The 26,991-nt window shown below is 51.3% G+C and overlaps 2 protein-coding genes across 2 annotated transcripts in view; one reads left to right on the forward strand and one right to left on the reverse strand.

Annotated features, from left to right (window-relative positions):
- LOC311307085 (low-density lipoprotein receptor-related protein 1-like) overlaps positions 1–26,991 on the reverse strand; it is a 101,076-nt gene that overhangs the window by 14,260 nt on the left and 59,825 nt on the right. Inside the window, exons 28-68 of the mRNA XM_084435843.1 lie at positions 26,597–26,716; positions 25,151–25,378; positions 24,413–24,587; positions 24,070–24,164; positions 23,583–23,732; positions 23,128–23,268; positions 22,187–22,312; positions 21,938–22,069; positions 21,628–21,762; positions 21,293–21,422; positions 21,045–21,171; positions 20,450–20,601; positions 19,434–19,558; positions 18,633–19,007; positions 13,594–13,783; positions 13,109–13,313; positions 12,556–12,748; positions 12,248–12,373; positions 11,946–12,074; positions 11,689–11,808; positions 11,334–11,447; positions 10,878–11,027; positions 10,581–10,703; positions 9,977–10,093; positions 9,519–9,647; positions 8,981–9,103; positions 8,603–8,743; positions 8,224–8,411; positions 7,351–7,534; positions 7,148–7,233; positions 6,854–6,973; positions 6,444–6,631; positions 5,927–6,132; positions 4,230–4,418; positions 3,652–3,800; positions 2,728–2,821; positions 2,489–2,605; positions 2,031–2,150; positions 1,399–1,521; positions 1,059–1,184; positions 527–643 (exon numbers count right to left, since the gene is read on the reverse strand). Coding sequence (XP_084291969.1) covers positions 527–643; positions 1,059–1,184; positions 1,399–1,521; positions 2,031–2,150; positions 2,489–2,605; positions 2,728–2,821; positions 3,652–3,800; positions 4,230–4,418; positions 5,927–6,132; positions 6,444–6,631; positions 6,854–6,973; positions 7,148–7,233; positions 7,351–7,534; positions 8,224–8,411; positions 8,603–8,743; positions 8,981–9,103; positions 9,519–9,647; positions 9,977–10,093; positions 10,581–10,703; positions 10,878–11,027; positions 11,334–11,447; positions 11,689–11,808; positions 11,946–12,074; positions 12,248–12,373; positions 12,556–12,748; positions 13,109–13,313; positions 13,594–13,783; positions 18,633–19,007; positions 19,434–19,558; positions 20,450–20,601; positions 21,045–21,171; positions 21,293–21,422; positions 21,628–21,762; positions 21,938–22,069; positions 22,187–22,312; positions 23,128–23,268; positions 23,583–23,732; positions 24,070–24,164; positions 24,413–24,587; positions 25,151–25,378; positions 26,597–26,716 — 6,078 coding nt within the window. The remainder of the gene's footprint in view (positions 1–526; positions 644–1,058; positions 1,185–1,398; positions 1,522–2,030; positions 2,151–2,488; positions 2,606–2,727; positions 2,822–3,651; positions 3,801–4,229; positions 4,419–5,926; positions 6,133–6,443; positions 6,632–6,853; positions 6,974–7,147; positions 7,234–7,350; positions 7,535–8,223; positions 8,412–8,602; positions 8,744–8,980; positions 9,104–9,518; positions 9,648–9,976; positions 10,094–10,580; positions 10,704–10,877; positions 11,028–11,333; positions 11,448–11,688; positions 11,809–11,945; positions 12,075–12,247; positions 12,374–12,555; positions 12,749–13,108; positions 13,314–13,593; positions 13,784–18,632; positions 19,008–19,433; positions 19,559–20,449; positions 20,602–21,044; positions 21,172–21,292; positions 21,423–21,627; positions 21,763–21,937; positions 22,070–22,186; positions 22,313–23,127; positions 23,269–23,582; positions 23,733–24,069; positions 24,165–24,412; positions 24,588–25,150; positions 25,379–26,596; positions 26,717–26,991) is intronic.
- Positions 16,244–17,313, forward strand: LOC311307087 (galanin receptor type 2). The gene has a single exon (XM_084435845.1). The coding sequence runs from the start codon at positions 16,247–16,249 to the stop codon at positions 17,306–17,308; it is 1,062 nt and encodes a 353-aa protein (XP_084291971.1). The 5' UTR covers positions 16,244–16,246; the 3' UTR covers positions 17,309–17,313.

Below are 26,991 nucleotides of genomic sequence, written 5' to 3' on the forward strand. Positions count from 1 at the left end.
GTGTGTGAAATGAAACAGACATCAGATGAGGTGAGATGCATCAGAGGCGATCGGTGTCATGGCGACAAATGAGGACGTCACACACAAAAGGAACTGAACGTTCCCGTTTCAGTCCTCTTTCCCTTTCCAACTTGTCTCTGGGGCGTCCCTGATTGGACATGGCTGGATTGGTAACAGCTGTGCCGGGAAAAGTGGATTTCCCCCATCCAGTCATGCTCAATCAGAGATGACCTCAAGGAAGTTCGAATAAGGAAGGACACATTGTTGAACAGCCACTGATGTGGTCATCAGCAACACAATTACATGAAGGAAACTCACGACTGTTGGCTGAGGCTGACCAGTGTCTTTTCTGAGGCATGTCATTGTATGAATATGGATTGAAGATGTCCTCAGACAGCCTTCTAGTATGACGCCTGTAAACGCCCTTCACTCAGGACATGAGCGTCATTGCGGGGACGTTGGACAGGGCGAGATGGGGGTGTGGACGCTGTGACGTGCCGGTCACATGGGTAATGGGAACACGTACCGCACTTGTCCTCGTCGGAGTTGTCCCCGCAGTCGTTGTCGTAGTCGCACTGCCAGCGTCCGGGCACGCAGCGGTTGTTCTTGCACCTGAACTGGTAGGGCTCGCAGGTCCGCTCATCTGCACGCACACACAGTACCGGTCAGAGATATGACCCAGCATATCCTCTCCTTAACATGACTCAGCATATCAACTCCTTAACATGACCCAGCATGTCCTCACCTTAACATGACTCAGCATATCAACTGCTTAACCTGACCCAGCATGTCATCACCTTAACATGACTCAGCATATCAACTCCTTAACATGACTCAGCATATTAACGCCTTAATAATAATAATAATAATAATAATAATAATAATAATAAACACTTTGTATAGCACCTTTCATACAAATAAATACAGCTCAGCATACAGGACATCGTCTTCTCGACATGAGCCTAAATCCAATACAACAGGGTGACAATGAGAGATGCTCTCCCCCTGTCTGCAATCCCCGGTTCGTCCTCTCGTTACCTAGGAAACAGAGCACCTACCGCACTCCTCTTTGGGCTCGTCGGACGAGTCGCCACAGTCGTCCTCGCCGTCACACTTCCAGCGGGCCGGGATGCAGCGGCCAGAGTCCTTACAGCGGAACTCATCCACGCCACACGTCATCTGGGCTGCAGAGGGAATGGGGGACGGGGGACGGTTTAGAGTGTGACACACAGCAGTAGACTGAGGGTAAAGGGTGATGGAGGTGGGAGGAGCTGGAGGAAGAGGAGGGAGGAGGGGGAGGGGAGAACAGAAGGGAGGTGGGGGAAAATGGAACAACGGGAGCTGGAGGGGAAAGGTGGGGAGGAGGAGGAGGAGGGGCTAGAGGAGGAAGAGCCCTACTGCAGTTGGCGGGTTCGTCGGAGCCATCCACGCAGTCGTTGTCGCGGTCGCACACCCACACGCGGGGGATGCAGCGCTTAGTGATGGCACACTGGAACTGGGTGGGGGCGCACGTCACCTCAGCTGGAGGGGAGAGAGAGACTGTGTTAATGAACTGATACTGGAGAGAGAGAGAGAGAGAGAGAGAGAGAGAGAGACAGCGTTAATAAACTGATACTGGAGAGAGAGAGAGAGAGCGTTAATGAATTGATACTGGAGAGAGAGAGAGAGAGAGAGAGAGAGTGTTAATGTACTGTACTGATACTGTAGAGAGAGAGAGAGAGAGAGAGACATTGTTAATGTACTAATACTGTAGAGAGAGAGAGAGTGTTAATGAATGGATACTGTAGAGAGAGTGTGTTAATGAATGGATACTGTAGAGAGAGAGAGAGAGACATTGTTAATGTACTAATACTGTAGAGAGAGAGAGAGTGTTAATGAATGGATACTGTAGAGAGAGTGTGTTAATGAATGGATACTGTAGAGAGAGAGAGAGAGAGAGGGAGACAGACAGTGTTAATGAATAGATACTGTAGAGAGAGAGAGAGAGAGAGAGAGAGAGAGAGAGAGGAGGAGGTGTAGAGCAGACTCACGGCAGTCCTTCTCGTCCTCCCCCTCTCCACAGTTGTCCTGGCCGTTGCAGCGGAAGATTCCGGGGATGCAGCGGCTGGGGTGGGAGCACTTGAACTGGCTGGGCAGACACACATGGATATCTGTGGTGGAAGAAGACAGACAGACAGACAGACAGACAGACAGACAGACAGACAGACAGACAGACAGACAGACAGACAGACAGACAGACAGACAGACAGACAGGCAGGCAGACAGACACACAGGCACACAGGCACACAGGCAGGTAGACAGGTGTCAGAGACAGGGCTTATAAGTAAGAACAGGATAACAGTAGATGTTATGGGGAGTATATGGCATAGATACTGTAGGAGAAAGAAAGCGAGAAAGGGAGTGTGTGTGTGTGTGTGTGTGTGTGTGTATATGTGTGAAAGAGAGAGATTCAGATCACTTTAAATAAAGATATAAAGAGCTGCGGTACCGCAGTTGGCCTCGTCAGAGTGGTCCTGGCAGTCGTTGTCTCCGTCGCAGATGTAGGCGGGGTTGGTGCAGAGACCCGTGCCGCACTGGAACTGACCCGGCCGGCACTGGAACTCCGCTGCGCGGGAGAGATGGACGTCGAGGTCATTCACAACGAGGTCATCTAACACGACAGAGCCCCCATGACACCGCCCCAGTGTCCCTCTCACCCCTCACACACACACACACACACAAACTTACGGCAGTCGGCGGGTTCGTCGGAGCGGTCCCCACAATCGTCCTCCGTGTCACACTTCCACCAGAAGGGGATGCACTTGTCGTTCTTACACACAAACTGAAACAAGTTTGAAAAAGAAAGAAAAGCGAAGTCAAGCCGATGATGATCACAGACTGTGACGACCTCAACAGGGCTGACGACGCCTGCGCGGAGACGAGTTAGCGGGTTAGCTAGCTGCCGAGAGCACTGGGCAGCCTGCCAGCTGTCAATAGGCAATCGCCAGACACAAGGACTTCATCAAACAAAACACGTTTACAGCGAAAGCTCTCACTGTACCAGCAGCAAGGGCCACTTATTGGTCACTCAGAGCTCTTACCATCGACGCCTGTCCCAGGTGTCGATACACAAATGCATCTAATGTCCCTTCGTAATGCAAATGTTTGGGGTGCACTTGATTTCATTCACCCAGTATTGTACCAATCGAACGGTCTCAAACGTGCAAACCTTCGGGCCGCAGGTCTCGGACTCTGAGGTGCCGTACTGGGCGCTTGGAGAACAGCTTTGTGCCGTACAGCATGACTGTGTTGAATGAGGCGTAGTCTGGCCAGGGGGAGGCGACTGTTTGCACTTGGTTGTGTTTTTGTGTATCTAATATGGACTGTATGTACATGGGGTATTTGGGGTTATGTTTTCACTGTTTAATGTATAATGTGAGCTGAGAAAAGTATTTCCTCTGAGGACAATAGTCAGTCAATCAACCTGTCTGTCTGTCTGTCTGTCTGTCTGTCTATCCGTCTATCTATCTATCTATCTATCTATCTATCTATCTATCTATCTATCTATCTATCTATCTATCTATCTATCTATCTATCTATCTATCTTTGAGGTAAAGCTGGCGCACCTCACAGTTTAATCCGTGTTTGGTCAGTTTAGGCCGTGCAGCTCACCTGGCTGGCCGTGCAGTTGGACATGCAGGTGCGTCCGTTGCTGGCCAGGTAGAAGTTGGTGGGACAGGCGCACTTGTGGCCCCCTCCCGGGGAGAGCAGACACAGGTTACTGCACCCACCGTTGTTGGTCTGACAGGGGTGGTTCAGCACTGGAGGAGGAGGAGGAGGAGGAGGGAGGAGGAGGAGGGAGGGAGGTGGAGGTGGAGGAGGAGAAGGAGGGAGGGAGGGAGGTGGAGGAGGGAGAGAGGAGGGAGGAGGTGGAAGAGGAGGAGGTGAAGGAGGTGGAGGAAGAGGAAGGAGGTGGAATGGAGGAGGAGCAGGAAGAAGAGAAGCAGGAAGAATATGTTTAAATATGAGAATGCACTACTTATGGTGCAGAGAAGAGGGCTACATGTCAGTATGGAGATATTATATGATATGATATATGATATGATATATGATATATCTACGCAGCTCAGGGTTGTTTAGTGGTGGTTGCTGTTGCGGACCGTTCCTTTGGACGGCAAAGGAATAGTGTGGTACTGTGTGTCCCATGTGACAGACATCCGGAGGGGCACGTGTGTGTGTGTGTGTGTTACCCTCGGGCTGGCGGTAGGGGTGGTAGATGTGGATGTCCATCGGCCTGTGAAGGGTGGTGATCAGCTGGCTCTTGTTGGTGCCCAGCGTCTTGTGGGCTCTGTTGATGGATTTGGTCTCCCAGTCTGTCCAGTAGATGTACTCCTCAAACAGCGTCATGGCAAAGATGTGGGGGATGTCTTGGGTTAGAACTGTTGACGGACGCACACACACGCACACACGCGCACACACGCACGCACGCACACGCGCACACGCGCACACACACGCACACACGCACACACGCACACACGCACACACGCACACACACACACAAGTAATAAGAGAGTTTAGCCATTCGTCATAGAAGCCAAAGACAAAAGTATCATTTTCTGCCCCCAAAATAGGTAATGACGCTTTTTAAATCTTGAATCTTGAGACAACGAATGACCATGACATAACATCCAACAGCATAACAGAAACCCAGGTCTACTCGACAGTGTGTAGGTGATGTAACCGAAACCTGGGTGTACTCTAGGTTTGTGTGTGTGTGTGTGTGTGTGTGTGTGTGTACGTTATGTAAAAGGACCACGCTTCATTGGGGTTTGCATGATAGTTGTAGTTTCTTCTCAGATCTGTTGCCCCTCATTAAATTCTTGCTGTTTGCACTGTGTGTGTGTCTGGGACATGCTGTTATGGAAACACGACCCCATTAGCTCGGCCCTGCTGTAAACGCATGTTGATGCCACGTACATGGATAGACACTCATACTGTAGACACATGCGCATGAGAGCGCGCACACACATGCACACACAAAGGCAATCAATCTTTGTGTAACAGTACTGATTCTAACAGGAATTGTGGTAAACAGTCAATACGTGCTTACCGGCCCATCAAGAGTGTTGGTGTAATAGTGTATGCACAGATGAGATGGTAGAGTAGATGGTTTAGCATGGAGCGCCCTTTGAACCGTTCATATCTGAACTCAAACAGGCAGTGTCTCGCTCCGCAAACATACAAGGCCGCATTAATGTGTGTGTGTGTGTGTGTTTGAGAGAGAGAGAGTGGGATGGGTAATGACCCACAGAATGGGGGAGGCTACAGGTGGGCGAACATGGATCAGCTTCCACTGTCCCATCTGTCAATTAGCTCGACTACACATAGCAGTGACACCTACACACACGCGCACGTACAGCGCGCACACACTCACACAAGCACTACATTTTACAGTGTGAGCTACGCATCCTGACTTCCAAATAACTGGCGTTACAACAAAGATTTGACATGAACAAAAAACCGCAGGACCTACTTTGTTGTGAGACGTTGCCATTGTGCCAAACTGAGGCTGGGCGAACGTGAGGAATTTCAACGGAGACCTTCTCTGGACTCTGGCATTTTTCTGCATGCGTGATTGGCTGACAATATCAACTATTGTACCAAGGCTTGCTAACAAGGCCGCTTGTTGGGACGTCATGCAGGCTGGAGGAACAATCATCTCCATTCAATCTCCAGTACTGTTCTCGACCCTGCTTTGACTGGCCTGCTGCACAGCGGCACTCATACAAGTGGGTGTGTGTGTGTGTGTGTGTGTGCGTGTGTGTGTTTTACATAACCGCTGATGTATGATGCGGCGCTGTGAAATGAGTCCTCTCTCGCATCAGCTGGTTCAGTGCGTACTGTATGTGTGTGTGTGTGTGTGTGTGTGTGTGTGCATGTGTATTACCTGTGTGTCTGTTGGTTCCGTCCAGGCTAGCGAACTCGATGTAGTCCTCACGGGCGTCGGCCCAGTAGATGCGGTCGTTGATGAAGTCCAGCGTGAGGCCGTTGGGCCAGGTGATCTTATCCTCCACTATCACACTCCGGTTGCTGCCGTCCATCCCGATCCTGCCAATGTGGGGGTTGTCTCCCCAGTCTGACCAGTACAAGTACCTGGGGAGAGGGGACAGCATCACAACCATTACATACCAATATACACAGTATAGTTATGATATGCTATGCTATACTATTCTAAGCTATGATATTCTATGCCATTCTATACTATGCTAAACTGTGCTAAGCTAAGCTAAGCTAAGCTATTCTACGCTAAGCTAAGCTAAGCTATTCTAAGCTTTTCTATGCTAATGTATGCACCCACAGTTCCTATTCTGTGTTGTACTGTGCTTAAGTGTCCTGTCGTTATCTTTACTCGACCCTTCACATTTGAGAGGTTGCCGTTTGTTTGTTTGTTGACTGATTCTTACCCGTTGCGTACATCTACGGCTACGGCGCGCGGCTCTTTGAGGCCAGTGTTGACCAGGACAGTCCTGTAGGCACCGTTCAGCTTGGACACCTCGATGGTGTCCCGCCCCTTGTCACACCAGTATAGGTTCCCGCCCACCCAGTCCACCGCCACGCCGTCGGGGTTACTGAGGGAGGTCCGGTGCAGCACCTGTCCAAGAGCCAATCACACGGTCACATACTGGCGCTGGTCGGACAGACACAGACTGGCCGGCTGACCGATCGCAGAGCCATACTGTGGTGGGATCGTGTCTACAACAAGCCGATGCTGGATAGTGTGCCTTGCAAACAGAACCAACTATCCAATCACAAACCCACAAACAGGAAAGCTATCCAATCAAGTAGACAAGCCCCCGGTGACCATGGTGCTGACCTCTACGTTGCTGCCGTTCATGAGCATGCGCCGGATCATGCTTCCCTGGGTGGTCACATCCGTCCAGTAGATCATCTGCTCCGCATAGTGGAAGTCGAGGGCTACCGCATTGTTCAGGCCCTGGAAGACACGCACACACACACACACACGCGCGCGCGCGCACACACGCACGCACGCACGCACGCACGCACACACACACACACACACAGAGACACACAGGTCAGTAAAATTCACAGACAGTTGAAACACACCCTTGGTTATATTGCCCACTGGCAGAGGAGCTCGTCATCTCACCTGTTTGATCAGAGTGTAGTTGGTGCCGTCCAAGTTGAGCTTCCTCAGATAGTAACGGTTGGCAAAGATCAGATAGGGTTCCTCTTCTAGAGAAGGACAGATAGTGGACAAGAGTTAGGAGGAAGACTGGGAGAGGGCACACACGCACACGCACACACACACACACACACACACACACACACACACACACACACACATCTCACCAGAGGTGGACTTGCAGATGGTGGGGTTGTTGGGGCTGAGCTGGAAGCCCTCCACGCAGAGGCAGTGGAAGGAGCCGTGAGTGTTGATGCAGCGCTGGGTGCAGGGGTAGGAGGAGGTGCACTCGTCCACGTCCACGCACGTCTTCCCGTCCCTCTTCAGCTGGAAGCCGGGGTGACACCTGCACTGCAGGGGCCAGGAGGACAGACAGCACGTCAGCACACACTTCGGTGTCAGAGGAGTGAGAGTGGCGGAGTTCATACCGCGGTCACGGCTCTTTTCTTAACTGCCCGCTGACGTCAGGGGAGCCGAGTCGCTGCCCATCTTTCGCCGCAGGCTCAAAACTCGCATCTTCAAAAAGTACTACCACAATACGATCCTCCCTCTTAAGCACCTGCTGTATTCATATGTTGCTTCTCTTGCTCTTTGGCTTTAGCACTAGATTATGCTCTTAGTCACTTGTTTAGAAAGGAGATGCACTTGTGAGTTCTGGCGAGTAGTAGTACACTGACTACCTATGTTAAATGTCATTATGGTTTTAAGTATTTGACAATGCATTTACAATTGTACTAATAAAAAATACTTTGAGGGAAAAAAAGGAATTATTGTAAGTCGCTTTGGATAAAAGCGTCTGCGAAATGACTGTAATGTTATGTAACTGGAAAAGCAGACGTCGTGAGAGAGAGCATATCAAGACGCTCACATGCACGCAAGCACACACACACATACACACACACACACACACACACACACACCAAAGACATGCACACCCAGACCAGGCACAACCACACACACACACACACACACACACACACACACACACACACACACACACACACACACACACACACACACACACAATGCACACGGCCTACCTTGTAGCCTATCTTGAGGTCATCGCAGAGCTGAGAGCAGCCGCTCTGCTTGCTGTTCAGGCACTCGTTGATGAAGCAGTTGAGCTCGTCGGAGCCGTCGCCGCAGTCGTCGTTGCGGTCGCAGAGCAGCGTCTCGTTCAGACACTTGCCGTTGCGGCACATGTAGTACGACTCGTTACACTTCCTCTCTGGAATGCAGTTTAATATTACATTTCTAAGTCAGATGAGAAGTTGGGTCCGGTTTTTGCTGAGTCGGGAACAGTGAATCGACCTCTATGGTCTGTTCTGAACACACGAGAGAGGACGCCAGAGGATGAGGACACACAGAGGAGCACGCACAGACAAAGACACACACACACACACACACACACACACACACCTGAGTCCAGGCAGTGGGGGTTCTTGGGGGCCTCGTCGGAGCGGTCCTGGCAGTCGAACTCTCCGTCACACTCCCAGTTCTTCTGGTTGAGACAGCGGCCGTTGGCACAGCGGAACTCGTCCGGGCCACAGGCAGGGTACTCTGCACAGAGACAGGCACGGAAGCATCCGGAAGGTTTGATGTGGAGAGAGATAGAAGCAAAAAATAGATTTCCTTTCCCTATGTGTACATATCCTCACATACACTCTCGCAGTTCATGTCTCTTCCTGCCCGTTCCTGACAAGCGTAGTACACGAGATAAAGATCTTATCTGGCGAACCGACAGCCACGCTTCCTCTTTCCACCCCAAGGGGGCGGAGCGCCACCGCGCCCACTCACCACACTCCGGGGACTCGTCAGAGCTGTCGCTGCAGTCGATGTCGTGGTCGCAGACGAAGTGTTTGGGGATGCACTCCCGGTTTTGACACATGAACTCGTTCTTGTCACAGGTGTTGTTGAACACTAGCAGAGAGGAAGGCGGGGAGGCAGAGGGAAAGGACGACATGGAGAGAGAGAGGATGAGTTTAGAGGTTAGAGTTCCTGTCTCTAGGACACGTGTGTGTGTGTGTACTGTATGTGTGTGTGTGTGCGTGTGTGTGTGTATTGTATGTGTGTGTGTGTGTGTGTGTGTGTCCTGTGTGTACTGTATGTGTGTATGTGTGTGTGTATTGTATGTGTGTGTGTGTACTGTATATGTGTGTGTGTGTACTGTATGTGTATGTGTGTGTACTGTTTATGTGTGTGTGTACTGTATATGTGTATGTGTGTGTGTGTACTGTATGTGTGTATATATGTGTGTGTGTATGTGTACTGTATGTGTGTGTGTGTGTGTGTGTGTATGCGTGTGTGCACGCGTGTGTGAGACAGCCCCACTCACCGCAGCCAGCCTTCACACTCTCGTCGGCCCCGTCAGGACAGTCCTTGTCCCCGTCACACTTCCAGCGCTGGGGGACACACACGTGGGAGCCAGGGCACTGGAACGCCTCCGGGCTGCACGTCTTAGACTCTAACACACGGGAGCGGGAAAGAATAGTCAAGTTCACTCCTTTCAGAGAAGAAAGAGAGAGGGTTCAGGAACAAAACCAGGTGCCCTATAATGCATATTCATCACGAATGCATTTGGGAGCGAGCCCACCCCACCCCCTTTTTAATTCATAATAATCATTATAATTGCTGTAGCAGAACCAAACAGCGGTCTACCAACGTGCGATTTTCACCTCAATCACTTACCCCTCTCGACCTATCAACATTCAAAATTTTATGAAAATTGTACGGTACATTCGGCAGCTGTAAATAACCATATTAAACCAGACCGGCGCTGGGAACGGAACTCACTGCAGCTGCTGCCCTCGTCAGACTTGTCGCCGCAGTCGTCCGTCCCGTCGCACACCCAGTGGTGGGAGATGCAGTTGTGGTTGCTGCACTCAAACTGGGTGGACGAACAGAACTTGTCTGCAGGGAGAGGGAGGAAACCACACACAGGTGCACCTCAGAAGATTTGAATATTGCGGAGAGTTCATTATTTTCCGTAATTTAATAAAAAAATGAAACTTTCATGTATTATATATTCATTACACGTGCAGTGAAATATAATAATAATAATAATATCCACGCTGATGCAGTACTTTGTGCAAAAGGAGCTCCCGCCAAGTATTGAGTGTATAAATGAACATACTGTACAATCATAAAGATATTAAAAAAGCCTTGAAATGTTTCACTTTGTGTAATGGATCTAGACTGCTCGAGACAAAATTACGCCCACGTGTCTTTTTGAATCCGTTTGACTTTGTGGGACTACAGACCATGGCTGGCGGTCAGCTAAGGCTCCAAGATTCAAAGTTTCAGAAAAATGTGCACACGGCCATGACAGTCAGAGGACGGGTCTCTAGCGAGGACAGTAAAAGAGCGGGCTTAGAGAGAGAACTCAAGGAAGACTGACCACAGTGGGTCTCGTCAGCGCCGTTCTCACAGTCGTTCTCCTTGTCGCAGGTCCAGCTCATGGGAATGCAGCGACCGCTGGGACAGGCGAAGAAGTTCACCGGACACTTCAGCTTCCTCTTATCTGTCAGTGGGAGAAACAACATAAATACACTGTAAACCCCCACCGTCTAATTTTACATCACCCTCGGACTTGAGAGTCCATTTCTAATCGGATGCTGGCCGTTTTACGGTCGAGGGGGAACATCTAAGCCCGCACGGACGGAGGGAGGAACGTTTTCGATAGTCGGCCGCTGACCTGGGCAGTTCCTCTCGTCGGAGAAGTCCCCGCAGTCGTTGGTGCCGTCGCACACCCAGGAGGGCAGGTAGCACAGCGTGGTTTTCTCACAGCTCTGGAACGTGGCCCCCTTCACCCCCAGACGGAAGAACCGCGAGCAGTCGGTCGGCACTGGGGGTGAGTTTTGGAGAGAGAGAGAGAGAGAGAGAGAGAGATAGAGAGAAAGAGAGGGAGAAAGAGAGAGATTAAAATAATCATAGCTCATAGCTAGGGATGTGCACAACTCACATTTAGTCGATTAATCAGCGGGCGGCATGAACAATTAATCGATTAATCGTTTTTTGGCCGTCTTTCGAAAGATCCAACGCTTTAAAATAAGTGGTTATTTGAATGAAAAAAAGAACACAATTCCATTGATTTTGACGCTGGAATTTAGCCCCCGTTCCGATCAATGAGTGGGGCGCGACGAGGACTTACTGCAGTTCATCTCGTCGCTGGCGTCTTCACAGTTGATCACCTGGTCACAGTGGCTGGAGTTGGTGATGCAGCTGCCGTCCTTACACTGGAACTCTCCAACTTTGCATAGGGTCACTGAGGAAAACACACACACGTTAGAGTGTACCTGGAGATAGCCGACACACACACACAATAGTTAAAATAAAATTAAAAGCAGGAGGGTATTGGAACTTCTATGTCGTTTGACTTATGGGGACACGGACCCTGTCCTCATGAAACTAAACAGACCTCGGAAACCACACGCACGCACACGCACACGCACACACACACACACACACACACACACACACACACACACACACACACGGATTCTTACTGTTGCAGGGCAGTTCGTCAGAGTGGTCTCCGCAGTCGTCGGTACCGTCGCACCAGAACTGGTGTCCGATGCAGCGGCCGTTGATACAGCGCCTGTAGCCCTTCTTACACAGGCGGTTGGCTGTGACAGGGAGCGACAGAACACAGAACATCAGGACGGGCAGACACGCTACAGCTGTGACGCCGGGACGCCGGAAAAAAACATGAGCGGAACCGGTCGTTCGTAATTCTCAAACAGACCCGGACGCGACCACTCACCGCAGTAGGACTGCTTCTCGTCTGACTTGTCCTTGCAGTGGGCCATGCCGTCGCAGGTCAGGCTGTAGTTGATGCAGTCACCGTTGCCGCACTCAAAGTCGTCCACGCTGCTGCACGACGTGTTCAGAGCTGATGAGGGCGAACGGCGTACAGTCAGTCAGCAAGGAATCCTTACCCTTCCGCATTCAACTGAAAATACGCCCCAGTCCGGATTTAAAACAAGGGCTCGGCGCCGTCAGTGTTCCGGCGCGTGGCTGATATCGGGCGTGTCGCCGACGCCCCCCCGCGTCCCTCCCACTCACATGAACAGGTGTTGTCCTCCGAGAGCGGTCGGTCTCCACGGCAACTGCAGTTGACCCGTCCGTCCGAGGTGAGCAGACACAGGTCCTGACAGCCCCCGTTGTTGATCAGGCAGGGGGAGAACTCGCCTGGTGGGACATGGCAAAGCGTTTTAGATTTCGAATTTCGGAGTAAAAATGTTGCATCGCTGCAGGTCCGAATTTTTCCATGCATAGAACTACATGCATAGAACTACATGTATGAGTAAGTGCACTTTTTGCTAATAATCTTTATGTTCAACGACCGGGAAATTCTTTGGAGCGAAACCTACAGCTGTTGGTGTCGTTGGCCACGGCGATGATTCCCATTGGCTGCTGGGGGATGTCGGCACGCAGCACCTTCATGTCTCCGCCCGTGAACTTGTCTGCCCTGAGGACGGCCCTCCTGACCCAGTCGGTCCAGAAGATGTAGTCCCCGTACACGGCCAGGCCGAACGGATGGACCGGTTCGATCTTCATCACCACCTGGAGAGGAGGAAAGTCAGTCGTTTACACAAAAGTAAACCCGGCTATTGTCATTCATTCCATAGAGGTAAAATGTCAACTCAACTAATGTCACATGTGAAATGGCATCAACTCAAATCATTCAAATCATCCCCATCAGCTCACATGCATTGAGTCAACTTTGTCAACACTAGCTCAAGACATTGTAAAACGCTTTGGCTAAAATACTAGATTGTAAGTCGTAATCACACTGAGTCAAGTGAATCACATCGAGTCAAGTGATTCCCATCGAGTCAACAGTATGTCACTGATTCAACTGAATCACATGGAGTCGCTGCTCCACGCCTCCCGTCTGTCCCAGGCAGCGGCGAGTCGACTCACGTAGCGGTTGCTGCCGTCGTACTCGCAGCGCTCGATCTTGTCCAGCGTGGCGTCGGAGAAGTACAGTTTCTCGGCCCGGTGGTCTATGGCCAGGCCATTGGGGGTCTTGATGTCATTGCCGATGATGACCAGCACGTTGGCGCCGTTAAGAGACGCCCGCATGATACTGGGGGACTGCTCGTTCCAGTTGGTCCAGAACATCAGACTGACGAGAGGACGCCGCGCGGCGGGAAGGAGTTAAAAAGAGAATAACAGAAGTTAGGACAGAGAACCACACAGTTCTAGATTTCAGTCAGAGAGATGAGTTCAAACACAGAAAAACACTGGTTTAAGGCCATCAAAATATAACAACAACAACAACAATACTACTACTACTACTACTACTTATAATAATAATAATAATGGATTTAATTCCAGTTTCCACATAGGCTTTCAATAGCTCAGTTCGGCACACGGGGCTGACAAATGGGCACGACGGAACTCACTCCTGACATTCGTCCAGTACGAAGGCGCGAGGGTGGTCGTTCTCGGACATGGTGACCACGGTGTTGCGGTCGTAGGCCACCGTGCGGCTCTGGTCCACCGTGTGGCGGGTGATGGTGGAGGTGGTGTAGCTGGTCCAGTAGAGCGTGTCCCAGCCCCGGTGGTACGCCAGCCCCTCCACAGAGCCCACGTCTGACCACAGAGAGTGAGAGAGAGAGAGAGAGAGAGAGAGAGACAAAGAGAGAGAGACAGACAAAGAGATATGCCGTTAGCGTTCCGGTGTTGGCGATGTTGGGGATGTTATTCCAGATGACATTTGGAAGAGATGGACACAGAGGAGAGAGAAAAGCAGGACAGACTTTGCCAGGAGTAGGATTATAGGCCCAGTTTTTGAGGGAGTTTTTGACGCTCAAGTGTTACTGAGCCAGCGGTCATAGTTCAAAGCTTATTGGAGAGAACAAAGTCGACATAACTACAGAGACAAAGTCTTTCAGATGTTGCTGGCCCCGCTGGAAGGACCCCTGATTCTGCAGGCGCCTTCTAGGGGAAATCTGCTGTAACTGTACTTGTAAATCATCTTCAAAGTCGCATGCATGGTTAACTCAGCGTGACACTTAAATGGCACTTGGAAATGCTCTTTTATGGCCCTGTCCAGCCAAATCAACTCCAGAATGGTGAGAAGCTGTGATGGGGTGGGTTGGGGGTAGAAAGAGAGAGAGAGAGAGAGAAGGAGAGAGAGGAGAGAGAGAGAGAGAGAGAGAGAGAGAGAGAGAGAGGAAAAAAAGAGAAGAAACGATGGAAAATGGTACAATACAGTAGAGTTGGAGAGTGGGGTGCCATGCCTGCTGTGTCTGTAGTGTGCTTAAAGAGTGGATACTATCCAGCCTGCACACAGAAATACCGCTCCCTGTGGACACTCTTATTCATGGCCACTTGTTATTTCCAGGAAGACGGAGGTGAACTCGCCACTGGAGCGGCTTCAGTCATTCCAGGGGAAGTGGTGGGCAAGCAGGGTGAGGGAGTCAGATGAGAGCAAAGCTCTTAAGTACGCTGAGCCACGCACGCACAATGCGCGCGAGCACACGCGCACGCGCACACACACACACACACACACACACACACACACACACACACACACACACACACACACACACACACACACACACACACACACACACACACACACACACACACACACACACACACAGCCCTTCCCATCTCCAGGGCTGTACAGCATGGCCCAGACTCAGAGTTCACTGCTCGTTTTACAGGTTTTCATGGTTTTACATCCGTCCACTAACGTCACACTGGGGGACTACTTTTACGACCCCGCAATTGCTCAATAATAAAAGCCCTGAACACTCCATGTAGCTGTTTGCTCATGGTCCAAAAGTCAATAATTGCCTCTTTTTCGTGTTTGTTTTACTGGTGTCTCAGGTGCATGGTGGAACGGTGAGATCATCCTGGATGTACCTCAGGTCTTGTTGTAGCTCAGAAGCAAACCACAATGGACCAAGTCCAAGCCCTACTGGAATTTCTACTGTACAAACACCTCTCGAGTTATAGTATCTTTTTAAAATAAGAGCTTGGCGATACTCCAGCCGAGACGAGATAAGTCGATATACAGCACCAGGCATGGCTAGACATTGAATAATACTGCCCTAATGACCAGGAGGTGGACGGTGAGACAGTCATGATTTAAAGCGGTTAATAAGTAAAAGCCAGAGTACACAAATGTGACAAAGTGCTGGCCCCCAGGGTTAAGGAGAGTTTAGAACGGCGTTAAGTCATCAGAAACACCTCGACCCTTTCCTCCCCCGCCCCGCCCCTCCGCTGCGCTCAGCTCAGGTCGGAGGCGCCACGGAACAACGGCACTGCCTCGCCGACAGCCGACGGAGAAGCATCGCGGTCGGTCAGCTGGAAGGAGCCCTCTCACCTTCATCTAACCCCGTCTACCTCCTTCTGCCCTCGCCCGGCACGGCTGCTCGTTCAGCCTCACCTCAGCTGGCGGAGCCCAGGGTCAGCCGGTTTCGCGAGGAGTCTTTATACGGGGGGAACAACCGAGGCATCGCTGGGAGCACTTAGCATCAAGTAGCATTGACTGCTTTTAATGTGGAACAGCTGCAAACTAGCGACCGTCGCAATGATTCCGTCCAGCGTTGCTTGGTTTCAAGAAATCAATACGAACTCAGGGACAGCGCTGGATTGATTTTCTTTTCTCTTTTTTCCCCCCAATATTATTACCCCAAAGTTCTCTCCCTAGATGGAATACTGCAACATGATATTACCAGCCCTAATTTCAAAGACAGACGACTGTTGAAGGTTTTCTGTGAGAAAACTTGGATCACTCAATTCCTTCCCAATTCAGATCATATTATTGGATTATAAACTATAAACGAAAAATTTCAAAAGCCAAACAACACTCCGCAACTCGTCTAAAACCAACAACACAATCGCACCCCCGGTTTTCTCATCAAAGGAGGGATTGCAGAACTGGCCTGAGGGGTGTAATTCACCGGTGTCAGCTCTCCTGAAAGGCCAGCTCTGGCCGTAAGGGCGCCGGGCGCAGCGTGAATTGGACGTCGCCGTGACCGCCATGCCCGCCGTCAGGACCAGACCCTGGGCGTGACCACCACGCCGTCAGCCTGCCTCTCGATGGAGGAGGCCGCGGGAGGGACGCCGCCGCTGCCTCTGGGAAATGCCAGCGCCCAGGGCCGCGCCAATGGGACCGGCGACGCGGTGATGAGGGGCCTGGTGCCCGCCCTGGACGGCGCCATCCTGGTCACGGGCCTGTTGGGCCACTCCCTGGTCATCGCCATCCTGGCGGGGAGGAGGAGGAGGCGGGGAGGTGGCCAGGCGGCCCGCGGGACCGACACGCTCCTGCTGGCGCTGAGTGCGGCCGACCTGCTCTTGTTGCTCTGCCTGCCGTTCCACACCGCCGCCATCGCCCTGGGCTCCTGGCCCTTCGGCGGCTTCCTCTGCAAGGCCGTCAGCTTCCTGGGCGTGGCGTGCTCCACCGCGTCCGTCTTCACGCTGGCGGCGCTGGCGGTGACGCGCTACCTGACGGTGGTGCACCCGGCCTGGGCATACCGCCACCGCATGCGCCGGCGCCTCGGGGCAACCGCCGCGCTCCTCTGGGCGCCCGCTGCCGCACTGGCGGCGCCGCAGTTCGCCTTCCGCACCACGGGCAACGCTGCCTCCTCGGCGCTGCACTGCTTCGCCTTCCTGTCCGACCTCAGCCAGCTGTTCTACAGCGCCGCGCTCTTCTTGTTCGCCTTCGCCGCGCCGCTGGGCGTCATCGTGCTGATGTACGCCAAGCTCTTCTGCTTCCTGCGGCGGACGCGGCTCCTGGGCCGCGCCTCCCGGCTGGAGCACTACCAGCGCCAGGTGACCCAGACCTCTGCGCTGCTGGTGCTGATGTTCACCGTCTGCTGGCTGCCGTCCTACGCCGTCATGTTCTCCTTCCTGGGCGGCAGCATCGAGGGCGCCGCCGGCTACCGCTCCTCTGCCATGTTCGTCCGGCTGCTGGCGTCGTCGGCCGCCGTGGTCAACCCCGTGCTCTACGTGTTCATGTCGCGGAAGTTCCGGAGCGACCTGGGCGAGCTGGGCCGCGGGCGCTGGGCGTGGCTCCGGCGCCGTCTGGTGGGCTGCCCCGGCAGGGACGCGGTGCGGCCGTTCAACCCCGTGGAGCCGGACACCCCCTCGGACAGGGGGTAGCCATGACCGCCGGCGCTAAGGGTGCAGCCACCTACGGGCACTACAACATACGGGCACTGCCAACTGCCACCTAACCACCTCATAGCACTGAGTGCACAGTACTGTGTGTACGACTGATTAAATGAGACACAAATATTACAGAAGCTAAACAGTTATTGCAGCTTTCACGTATTGTTAATGCAAGGAGTATCCATCTTGATCGATGTCAGCAGCTGACGTTGATGAAGTCAGGGTAGACTTTTTACCCAGAGTAAAATGACGGAAAACCGAGTTCAGGTATATGACTATTTTGACGTCGACCTCTGGAATCACCACGTTTCCGACACAAAAGGAACGCAGCATGAGACTCCTTGACTATTGGGGCACTGTCACTTAGTTGTCACCCCCACCTGCGGGCGCCAAGGATGTTTGTGTGACGACAGGTTGGCTTGTTCAGAGCCATCAGTTCCACACCTCTGACAATAATGCTTTGAACCGTAGATATAACAGCAACTGTGTGGAAAACATACCTGATTTTCTGTGTCAATGACCTTCCCATTCAGAATCAATACAATCACCATAAAATCAACATCGACTCACTTCTTTTAACTCCTGTTTTCCTATCCCAGAACTAACTACTTTTCTGTGTGTGTGGAAAGAGGTCAAGAGTTTGCTCTTAAATCATTGATCGAATAGAATGTAAGTGACAGTCCAAAAACTAGCTAAAAAAGCTTCCAAAAAAAAAGCTTCAAGCACTAGTGTGCGTGTGTGTGGTATGTGTGTGCGTGTGTGTGTGTGTCTGCTAAGTGATCTCCCTGCCCTCTAGCTGAGTGGTTCCTGCTGTGTGTTGATCACAGAAACACACCCCAGGGGTGTGTGTGTTGTCAGCAGGCGTGATGGCTCTGGGAGCTTGGGATGACACTTCATTATTAATGGGGGACACAGTAATAGTGCTGCTACTCTGGTATAGAACACCTAAGGGAAGGTGTGTGTGTGTGTTTGTGTGTGTGTAGAGTAGCGAGGGCATAGTTGAGATACTGTGTGTGTGTGTGTGTGTGTGTGTGTTTGTGTGTGTGTATAGTAGGGAGCGCATTGCTGAGGTACTGTGTGTGTGTGTGTGTGTGTGTGTGTGTGAGTGTGTGTGTGTGTGTATAGTAGGGAGGGCATAGTTGAGGTACTGTGTGTGTGTGAGTGTATGTGTATATGTGTATATGTGTGTTTGTGTGTATGTGCGTCTGTGTGTGTGTATAGTAGAGAGGGCGTAGTTGAGGTACTGTGCGTGTGTGTGAGTGTGTGCGCGTGCGTGCGTCAGGACAGACAGCGAGAGGTCGACAGGTCCACTCACTCTCCACCACCGTCTTGCGGTCCGAGCCGTCGTCGTTGATCTGCTGGATGTTGCCGAAGTGGATGTCGCTGAAGAAGATGCGGTTGGCGCCCTTGCCGCCGCCGCCGTGGTAGTCGAAGGTCAGCGCGATGACGTTCTTCATGTGGTCGGGGTCCTCGAAGGGCTTGATGGGCGCGTTCAGGTTGGTCTCGTCCGACAGGTGGATGCTCTTCAGGATGGTGCGCTCCGAGTACAGCAGGTAGCCGTCGTAGTCGCGGCAGGTGCGGTTGTTCTCCGCCAGCATGCCGTGGGCGCATGCGCAGGTGCGCTCGCCTTCGCCGCGGTACAGGCACAGCTGCTCGCAGCCGCCGTTGTTGTCCTTGCAGACGTTGGTGCCTGAGGGGGGGGGGGGGGGGGGTGAGTTACAGTTTAGTGTGTGTGTGTGTGTGAGAGAGAAACTTGCCTAGAAAACCGACTGATTCAAAACTCAACCCTTCAAAACTCACCCCTTCAAGAAGTACTACCAGGATCCTCCCTCTTAAGCACCTATTGTATTTTAGATTGCTATTCTTGCACTTTGGCTTCAGCACTAGATTCTTACTCACTTAATTAGAGGGGAGATGCACTAACCCTAATCCTCTGGCAAGTAGTAGTACACCAATGTCCTACATTAAATAAAAGCGTCTGCTAAATGACTGTAATGTAATGTAATGTGAGAGACAGTCTGACTGCACGTCTGAATGCGCATGGGTGCTAGTGTGAGTGCGTGCCTGTGTGTGTGTGTGTGTGTGTGTGTGCGCACGCATGTGTGTGTGTTCCCACCTTGCTGGCGAGCCCTGTTGAAGACCTTGATGTCCTTCAGCTGTACTCCGATGCCGGTCCTCAGGTAAACGGAGTCGGTGGCGTTGTCCTTGCTGCCTCTCTTGATGGAGCCGTTGGCGTGAGTCCTGGTCAAACGGAGACACGCCACACCGCCAGGCCACGTCAGAACCCGCGCAGATGACCAGAACGAGAAAGCAACACCGCTTCGTTCTCCTCCCGGCGGTTGAACATTTTTGGGTAACACTTTATTTGAAGGGGTGTGCAATCTGTGCCTAAGACTGACATGACGCTGTCATAACCATGACATGACGCTGTCATAACCATGACATCACACATGAAGGAATCTTACGGTATGGAAATTTGGCACGAACGCACGCGCAAAACAGTCCTTGATCGTCATGCACTCGCACTAATGCAACCGCGCTGCATTTTAACTCACGTACTCTCAAAAACAATGGTCGCATACATACTGTATGCAGTCATTTTGGTGTCAGTCTGGAGCCCTGTTGTAGGCATTCTGCCTCACGCGCGCTCAAAAAGTGTCATGTCAGCCTTGTACCCAAATAAAGTTTGAAGAGGTGTTGGCAGAGGCTGGCATCACTGGCAGAACAAACAGAGTAGCTAAAGAGCAGAGAAAGAGAGAGAGAGAGAGAGAGAGAGAGACAGACAGACAGAGGGAGAGTGACAGATAGAGAGAGAGGGGGAGAGAGAGACAGACAGACTGATAGAGAGATAGAGAGAGAGGGGGGGGAGACAGAGAGAGCGACAGATAGAGATAGAGAGAGAGGGGGGGGTATTGATAGAGAGTGACAGATGGAGAGAGGGGAGAGAGGGGGAGAGAGAGAGGGGGAGAGAGAGAGATAGAGAGTGACAGATAGAGAGAGAGCGAGAGAGGGGGAGAGAGAGATAGATAGAGAGATAGAGAGAGAGGGGGAGCGAGAGAGATAGAGAGTGACAGATAGAGAGAGAGTGAGAGAGGGGGAGAGAGAGAGAGAGAGAGATAGATAGAGACTGACCTGTCGCTCCAGTAGATGTAGCCCTGGAAGACGGACACGGCGAACATGTCCATGTTGTTGTTGCTGAGCACCGGCTCTCTGTTTTCACCCGTCTCCAAGTTAATACGCTCAATCCTGTCCATACGAGCATCACACCAGTAGAGCAGGCCCTCCTACACACACACACACACACACACACACATGCACACACACACACACACATGAGCACACGCACACACACACGCACACACACACGCACACACACAGAAGCACACACACAGAAGCACACACACACAGAAGTACACACACACACACACACACACACACACACACACACACACACACAGAAGCACACACACACACACACGCACACACACACAGAAGCACACACACGCATCCAACATTATAATAGGACTGAAAGTATAATATACACAACACTACATAAACACCGGAAAAGAAGTCTAACTTATAGTAAGCTGTCGCAAAAAATGTGTGAAAGGTTCAACGATGGCGTTTTAAAACCTGTACGCATACAAAACCATCACGTTCTGCAAGCGACGCAGTAGAAGAGTGTAAACTTGTGTGCGCGCATGTGTGTGCGTGTTACTATGCAGACCTGGTAGTCGATGGAGATGCCGTTGGGCCAGTGAATGTTGGTGTTGACCAGCAGCACCCTCCTAGTGCCGTCCAGACGAGATCGCTCGATACGCGGGTACTGACCCCACTCTGTCCAGAACAGATACCTACACACACACACACACACACACACACATTACAACATGTCCACTGCAGTGCATATAGTACAATTTCTGTCTAGATATTATGGCCAGTTCAAGTGTTTTGGCGGATGTTTCTGGAACTCACCCCCTCTCAGGGTCGACGGTGATGGCGCGGGGCTTGTCCAGGCCCTGGGAGATGACCACGTAGCGGAAGGAGCCGTTGAGCCGGGCCACCTCGATCACGTCAAAGCCCTGGTCCGTCCAGTAGATGTTGCCTGGGAGAGGAGGATGAGTTGGGGGATGTGAGTGTGTGTGTGTGAGTGTGTGTGTTTGTGTGTGTGGAGCGCTGACAGTCCCTCCAAGAGGGACGTCCCTATTTTTAAGATCTGGTGTAACAACGTCTCATTGCTGTGCAATGTGCGTGTGTGTGTGTGTGTGTGAGCACGGTGAATAGTGACCGTAGAGGCAGCGGGTCCTGACCTGCTATCCAGTCCACGGTGATGCCTTCCACCCGGCCGATACCGTTGGTCACCACGTCCTCTCTCCACGTTTGGTCTCTCTTGGCTCGGCTGATGGTGCTCAGGCCCATGTCCACCCAGTAGATGGTGTCGTTCTCTACAGCGTACACAGTCACAGGAAAGAATTAGCATATATACTTTAGTAGATTCTTTTTTTAATAAGTAGATTTAGTTATCTGAGTAGATGAAATGTCATGTTATAGTAAAGAATAAGAACGCGGAGGTGCTTAAATCGAACTCTGAGATTGCGGTTGGCGCGTGGCGCCCCTCACCGGCGTGGAAGTCGATGCCGACCGCCAGGGAGGTGCCAGACACGGGCACCAGGGCGTCGGACTTGTCCGCGGGGTCCAGGGGGATTCCTCTGATGCCCTCGTGGACCGAGTACAGCAGGAACGAGCCCATGCCTGCACGGATGCAGACAGATGCAACCCAGATTAACAACGTATACAGTGCGTGTGTGTGAGTGTGTGTGTTTGTTTATGTCTGTGTGTGTGTGGGTGTGTGTGTGTGTGTGTGCCTACCCTCGCAGGACTGCTGTCCGCTCTTGAGGCTGTACCCTGCGGTGCACATGCAGGCCCTGGTGGTCAGGGAGGTGGGCAGGCACAGCTGTGAGCAGCCTCCGTTGTTGTTGGAGCACAGGTTAACGCCTGCTGGTCACAAAACACACACAGCCCTCAGGTGACAACATGAGCCACAAATGAACACAGAGGAAAAAAGAATATGTCTAACGTTAAAGGGGTAGTGTGCTATTTTGGACATCTAGCCCTATTTGCGGTCTGTCTACCATGAACCTGAAACATAGAGACCATAACTTCCCTGATTGTTCCAGTATTGAGCTAGCTGCAGTTTTTATGCAGGCTCTCACTGGGCTAGAATGGAAGTCAATGGGGCATACGTAAATGCATTGGAATAACTAGGACAAAATGGTTTTCCGAGACGGGAAGCACAGCGTGTGACTTTACCAGTCTCAGTATGCTCTCCTGTGAAATGTATCGCAATCAGAATGTTTTTACATGCTTGGCATGGCCTGGACAAACGCATTCCCCTGGCGCTTGCTTTCACTGTTCCCACAGAGGACTATGTGCAAGTCATGCCAAACACTCAAAATATTTGGATTGCGATACATTTCACAGGAGAGCATACGGAGACTGGTAAGATTACACCCTATGCTTCCCGTCTCAGAAAAGCACATTCATGATAGTTTTCCAATGCATTTACGTAGCCCAGTGAGAGCCTGCATAAAAACTTTAGCTAGCTCAATGCTGGAACGATCAGTGAAATTATGGTCTCTGTGTTTGAGGTTCATGGTAGGCAGAACACAAATAAGGCTAAATGCCCAAAATAGCATACTACCCCTTTAAGGCTAACATGTTGGTATATTTCGTAGGAAATAACACACACTAATGTTATTAACTCTAAATATCAACAAATAATAAACAGATGGAATATCGTTCCTCCTCACCGGTCTGAACCGTCTCGTTGTAGATCCTCATGTGCATCATCGGGGATGTGTTATTGCGTAACACCTTCCAGTTCCCCCCGTCAGTCTTGTCACAGGTTCCTATCTGGTCAGTGCCCTGGTCCGCCCACCACAGCTTGTCCCCTACACACAGGGGGATAAGATCACTGTTACACAAAGCATCAATAAGCCTAAAAGTCATTATTCGGTCTAAAACTGATGGACACAAAAAATTTGCTTTTTTTTTAATTATCTGAATCATACAGAGTACAAGCCTTCACAGCATTTTCTCAAAAAGTTCATTGTGTGTAAAAAAAAAAAAGAGAAAAAAAAACGCATGCATGCATTATGAAGAAAGCCCCCCCAAAATCAGACAAATCTCAGATAAATATAGATTTAAAAAAACAAAATAAGCAAAATAAACACACACATACAGTAAAGTGTTTTCGCAGTCTTACCCATGACAGCCAGAGCTGTAGCCTTGGTCAGCTTGCCCTTCACCCCTTCCATGACCTCCAGCCCGGAGCCGTCCAGTTTACAGCGGCTGATGGTGCTGTTCGCCGAGCTGACCCAGTACAGCTGCTCCGTGTCATAGTCGATAGACAGACCTGGGGGAGGAGGGGAGGGAGGGAGGGAGAGAGAGACAAGGAGGGACACCAGGAGGGGGAGGGGAGAGTAGACAGTAACATTGTCAGACCAGACGGAATATGGAATATGAATTCATTTGGAATACAGTACACTCCCGTCCTGTCAGTTGTCCTGCTCATTTGCTCATACAGTATCAGCATGGAAGTATAGGTATTCGGTTCGGTTCTGGTTCTGGTTCTGGTCTGGTCTGGTCTGGTCTGGTCCTGGTCTGGTCTGGTCAGGTCAGGTCAGGTCAGGTCAGGTCAGGTCTGGTCTGGTTCTACTTTGGTATTTGAGGTGCTTAAGGCACCCACTCACCCACGGGTCCTCTCTGGTTGGTGAAGAGAGTGGTGTGGTTGCTGCCATCCATGTTGGCCATGCTGATGTTGTCCCCGTCAGTCCAGTACAGCTTCCTGGAGGGGGGAGGGCGGGGGGGCAACAGGGGAGGAAGACATGGGGGATGAAATACTGTGCACATGGTATGTTTATATTAACTGCACGAAAGTATTGTAAATGTCTTTGTGTGTGTGTGTGTGTGTGTGTGCACGTGTGAGAGAGAGAGAAATAGAATACAGTATGTGCGTACGTGCATGCGCGTGTGTGTGTGTGTGTCCTGAGTGTGCGTCTGTGTGTGTGTGTGTGTGTGTAGCATCTAACTCACCCCAGGATAGGGTGCAGCACCAGGCAGTGGGGCTTGTCCAGACCCTGGATGACGGCGTTCTTGAAGGAGCCGTCCAGTCGGGCCACATTGATCTGCTTCTTGTTGGCGTCGTAGCTGGTCCAGAACAGGTTCCTGGACACCCAGTCTACCGCCAGCCCGTGGGCGTTGGGCAGGTCTAATAAGCAAACACAGAGACACAAATTATCCTCAAGTGGACACAGACAATTCCAATACCTGCATATATTCCAACAAAATTCACCTCTGAATGACACTTTCTGTATTTATTTCATCGAAAATAATGTCTAAAACAAATGTTCCATTACACACATTTGGAGGTTTTCATGAAATATGAATGAACTTCAACAGTAGGAATGGTAAATGGTACAGTAAATGGACTGCACTTATATGGCGCTTTTATCCAAAGTGCTTTACAATGGCTTCTCATTCACCCACGCGCACGCACACACACACACACACACACACACACACACACACGCACACACGCACACACGCACACACCAATAGCGGCAGCTGCCATGCAAGGCTAGCCTGCTCTTTGGGATCAATTTGGGGTTCAGCGTCTTGCCCAAGGACACTTTGACACGTGGCGAGCGGAGGAGCCGGGGTTCCAACCGCCGACCCCACGATCGTCTCTACCTCCCCGAGCCACGGCCGCCCCGCTACGAGTGTGAAACGGAACACCGGAGTACGAGCGGCGGTCCGGCAGCGGCCCCCTACCGGCAGACACCACAGTCTCCACCCCCGTCCCGTTGATGAAGGCCCTCCTGATGGTCTGCGTGCGGACGTCCGACCAGTAGATGCGGTGCTCCTGGGCATCGTAGTCCACCGCCGTCACGTTGTCGATGTCGGGCACGGTGAAGGAGATGATGTAGTTGTAGTATGGGTTGTCGATGTCCACGCCGCGGATCTCGATCTGCCGGGCGTACAGCAGGAACTGGCGAGACTCTGCGCGTGGGGGGGGGGAGAAGGGGGAAGGATTTCATTGTGACACGCGTCGTTCGCTCTCGTCATACAGTAGTTAGTAGTAGTCAGTGAATTAGGAGAAATTTATCTGGCTGATTTTCACAAACTGTACTCTGTGAATCTCAAGTTTAATTTCTTTTTTTTCCCATTCTAACAGTTAATTATGAGAAATATAGCCACTTGAAAGTTAATAATCTGTACTGTGTGAATCTTCAATTTAAAATGTAGTGTTAATAGTACTGTGATCAAGCCTATTCTACCAAGCCCATTCATATTCATAGCTTTTAATAGAGATGAAGGTGACCAATAAGGGCGGTTAGATGATCATAAACCCCATGGCGCTATTTCTGCTGACAGGCCTGGGACGGAGAAGGACCTGGATGTGTGTGTGTGTGTGTGTGTGTGTGTAGGAGACTGCACCTGGGGCTCTCCAGTCCAATTACCCTCAGATCCACACTACAGGGATGGGGGCTGTGCTGCAGAATACTAAACATCTTCACACACCCACACCCATCCATCCATCCACCCACTAAACACACACACACACGCACCCGCACACACACACACACACAGACACACACGCACGCACGCGCACATCCACCCACCAAACACACACACACAGGCACACACACACACATAAAAACACAGACAAGGACACACACATACTGACAGGCACGCATGTGCATGCTCACAAACACACACACACACACACACACACACACACACACAGTAACACACACCCACAGTGAAAACACACACTCACTGAATCCCCCACCCTAAACCATCACCCTGCCCTGCTAATGAAATCCCACTACAATAGATGGGGGCTTTAGCATAAATGTATCGCCTGTATCTGGAGATCTGAAATCAAATCAACGCTGCCTTGTGTCACAAACAGAGGACGGGGTAATGAGATTTGGAGGAGGATGACAGAGTCAGCAGCTGACAGCGGTCGGGACGCCCGGCAGAGGATTCCAGCACAGCCAACGCCTCTCTCTCTCTTCGCCGTCAGTATGGAAGAAAAAAGGACGGCGTGTATGTCTGTCTGTGTGTGTGTGTGTGTGTACTACATGATTGTACGTGTGTGTGCATGCCCTTGTTTATGTTAGTGAGCCCATGTAACTGTCTGTGCACGTGTGTGTGTGTGTGTGTGTGTGTGTGTGTGTGTGTGTGTGTGTGTGTGTGCCAGCGTGTCCGTACCTTTGCAGGTGCGTTTGTCGGGCTGCAGCTTCATGAGGTGTGGGCAGCCACAGGAGAAGGTCTGGTTGTAGTTGATGAGACACAGGTGGGAGCAGGGATCTTCAGAGCAGGGGTTAGGAGCTGGGAGAGAGAGAGAGGGGGGGGGGTGTAGAGAGAATGGTACAAGAGGGAAAGTTTAAGTTTAAGTTTGTTTGTTTTTTTACACATACTTTTAAACATAGCATCTGACTTTTACATCCATACCATTACAATATGAATGGCTGTAATACAGCATCTGTTCATGTCAGTATTTATATGTCACATCATGTCACCCAGCATTGCGTGATGCAAGTACAGTAGGAAGCTAACTGTTCACTGAACTCTTCCATCAACATCTGCTACTGAAAGAGGGAGAG

This window comes from Borostomias antarcticus, assembly GCF_949987555.1.
Source record: "Borostomias antarcticus genome assembly, chromosome: 3".
Taxonomy (NCBI): Eukaryota; Metazoa; Chordata; class Actinopteri; order Stomiiformes; family Stomiidae; genus Borostomias; species Borostomias antarcticus.

What these genes read in the sequence shown, in the direction of transcription:
- LOC311307087 (XM_084435845.1), top strand. Translation starts at nt 16,247, where the DNA reads ATGGAGGAGGCCGCGGGAGGGACGCCGCCGCTGCCTCTGGGAAATGCC.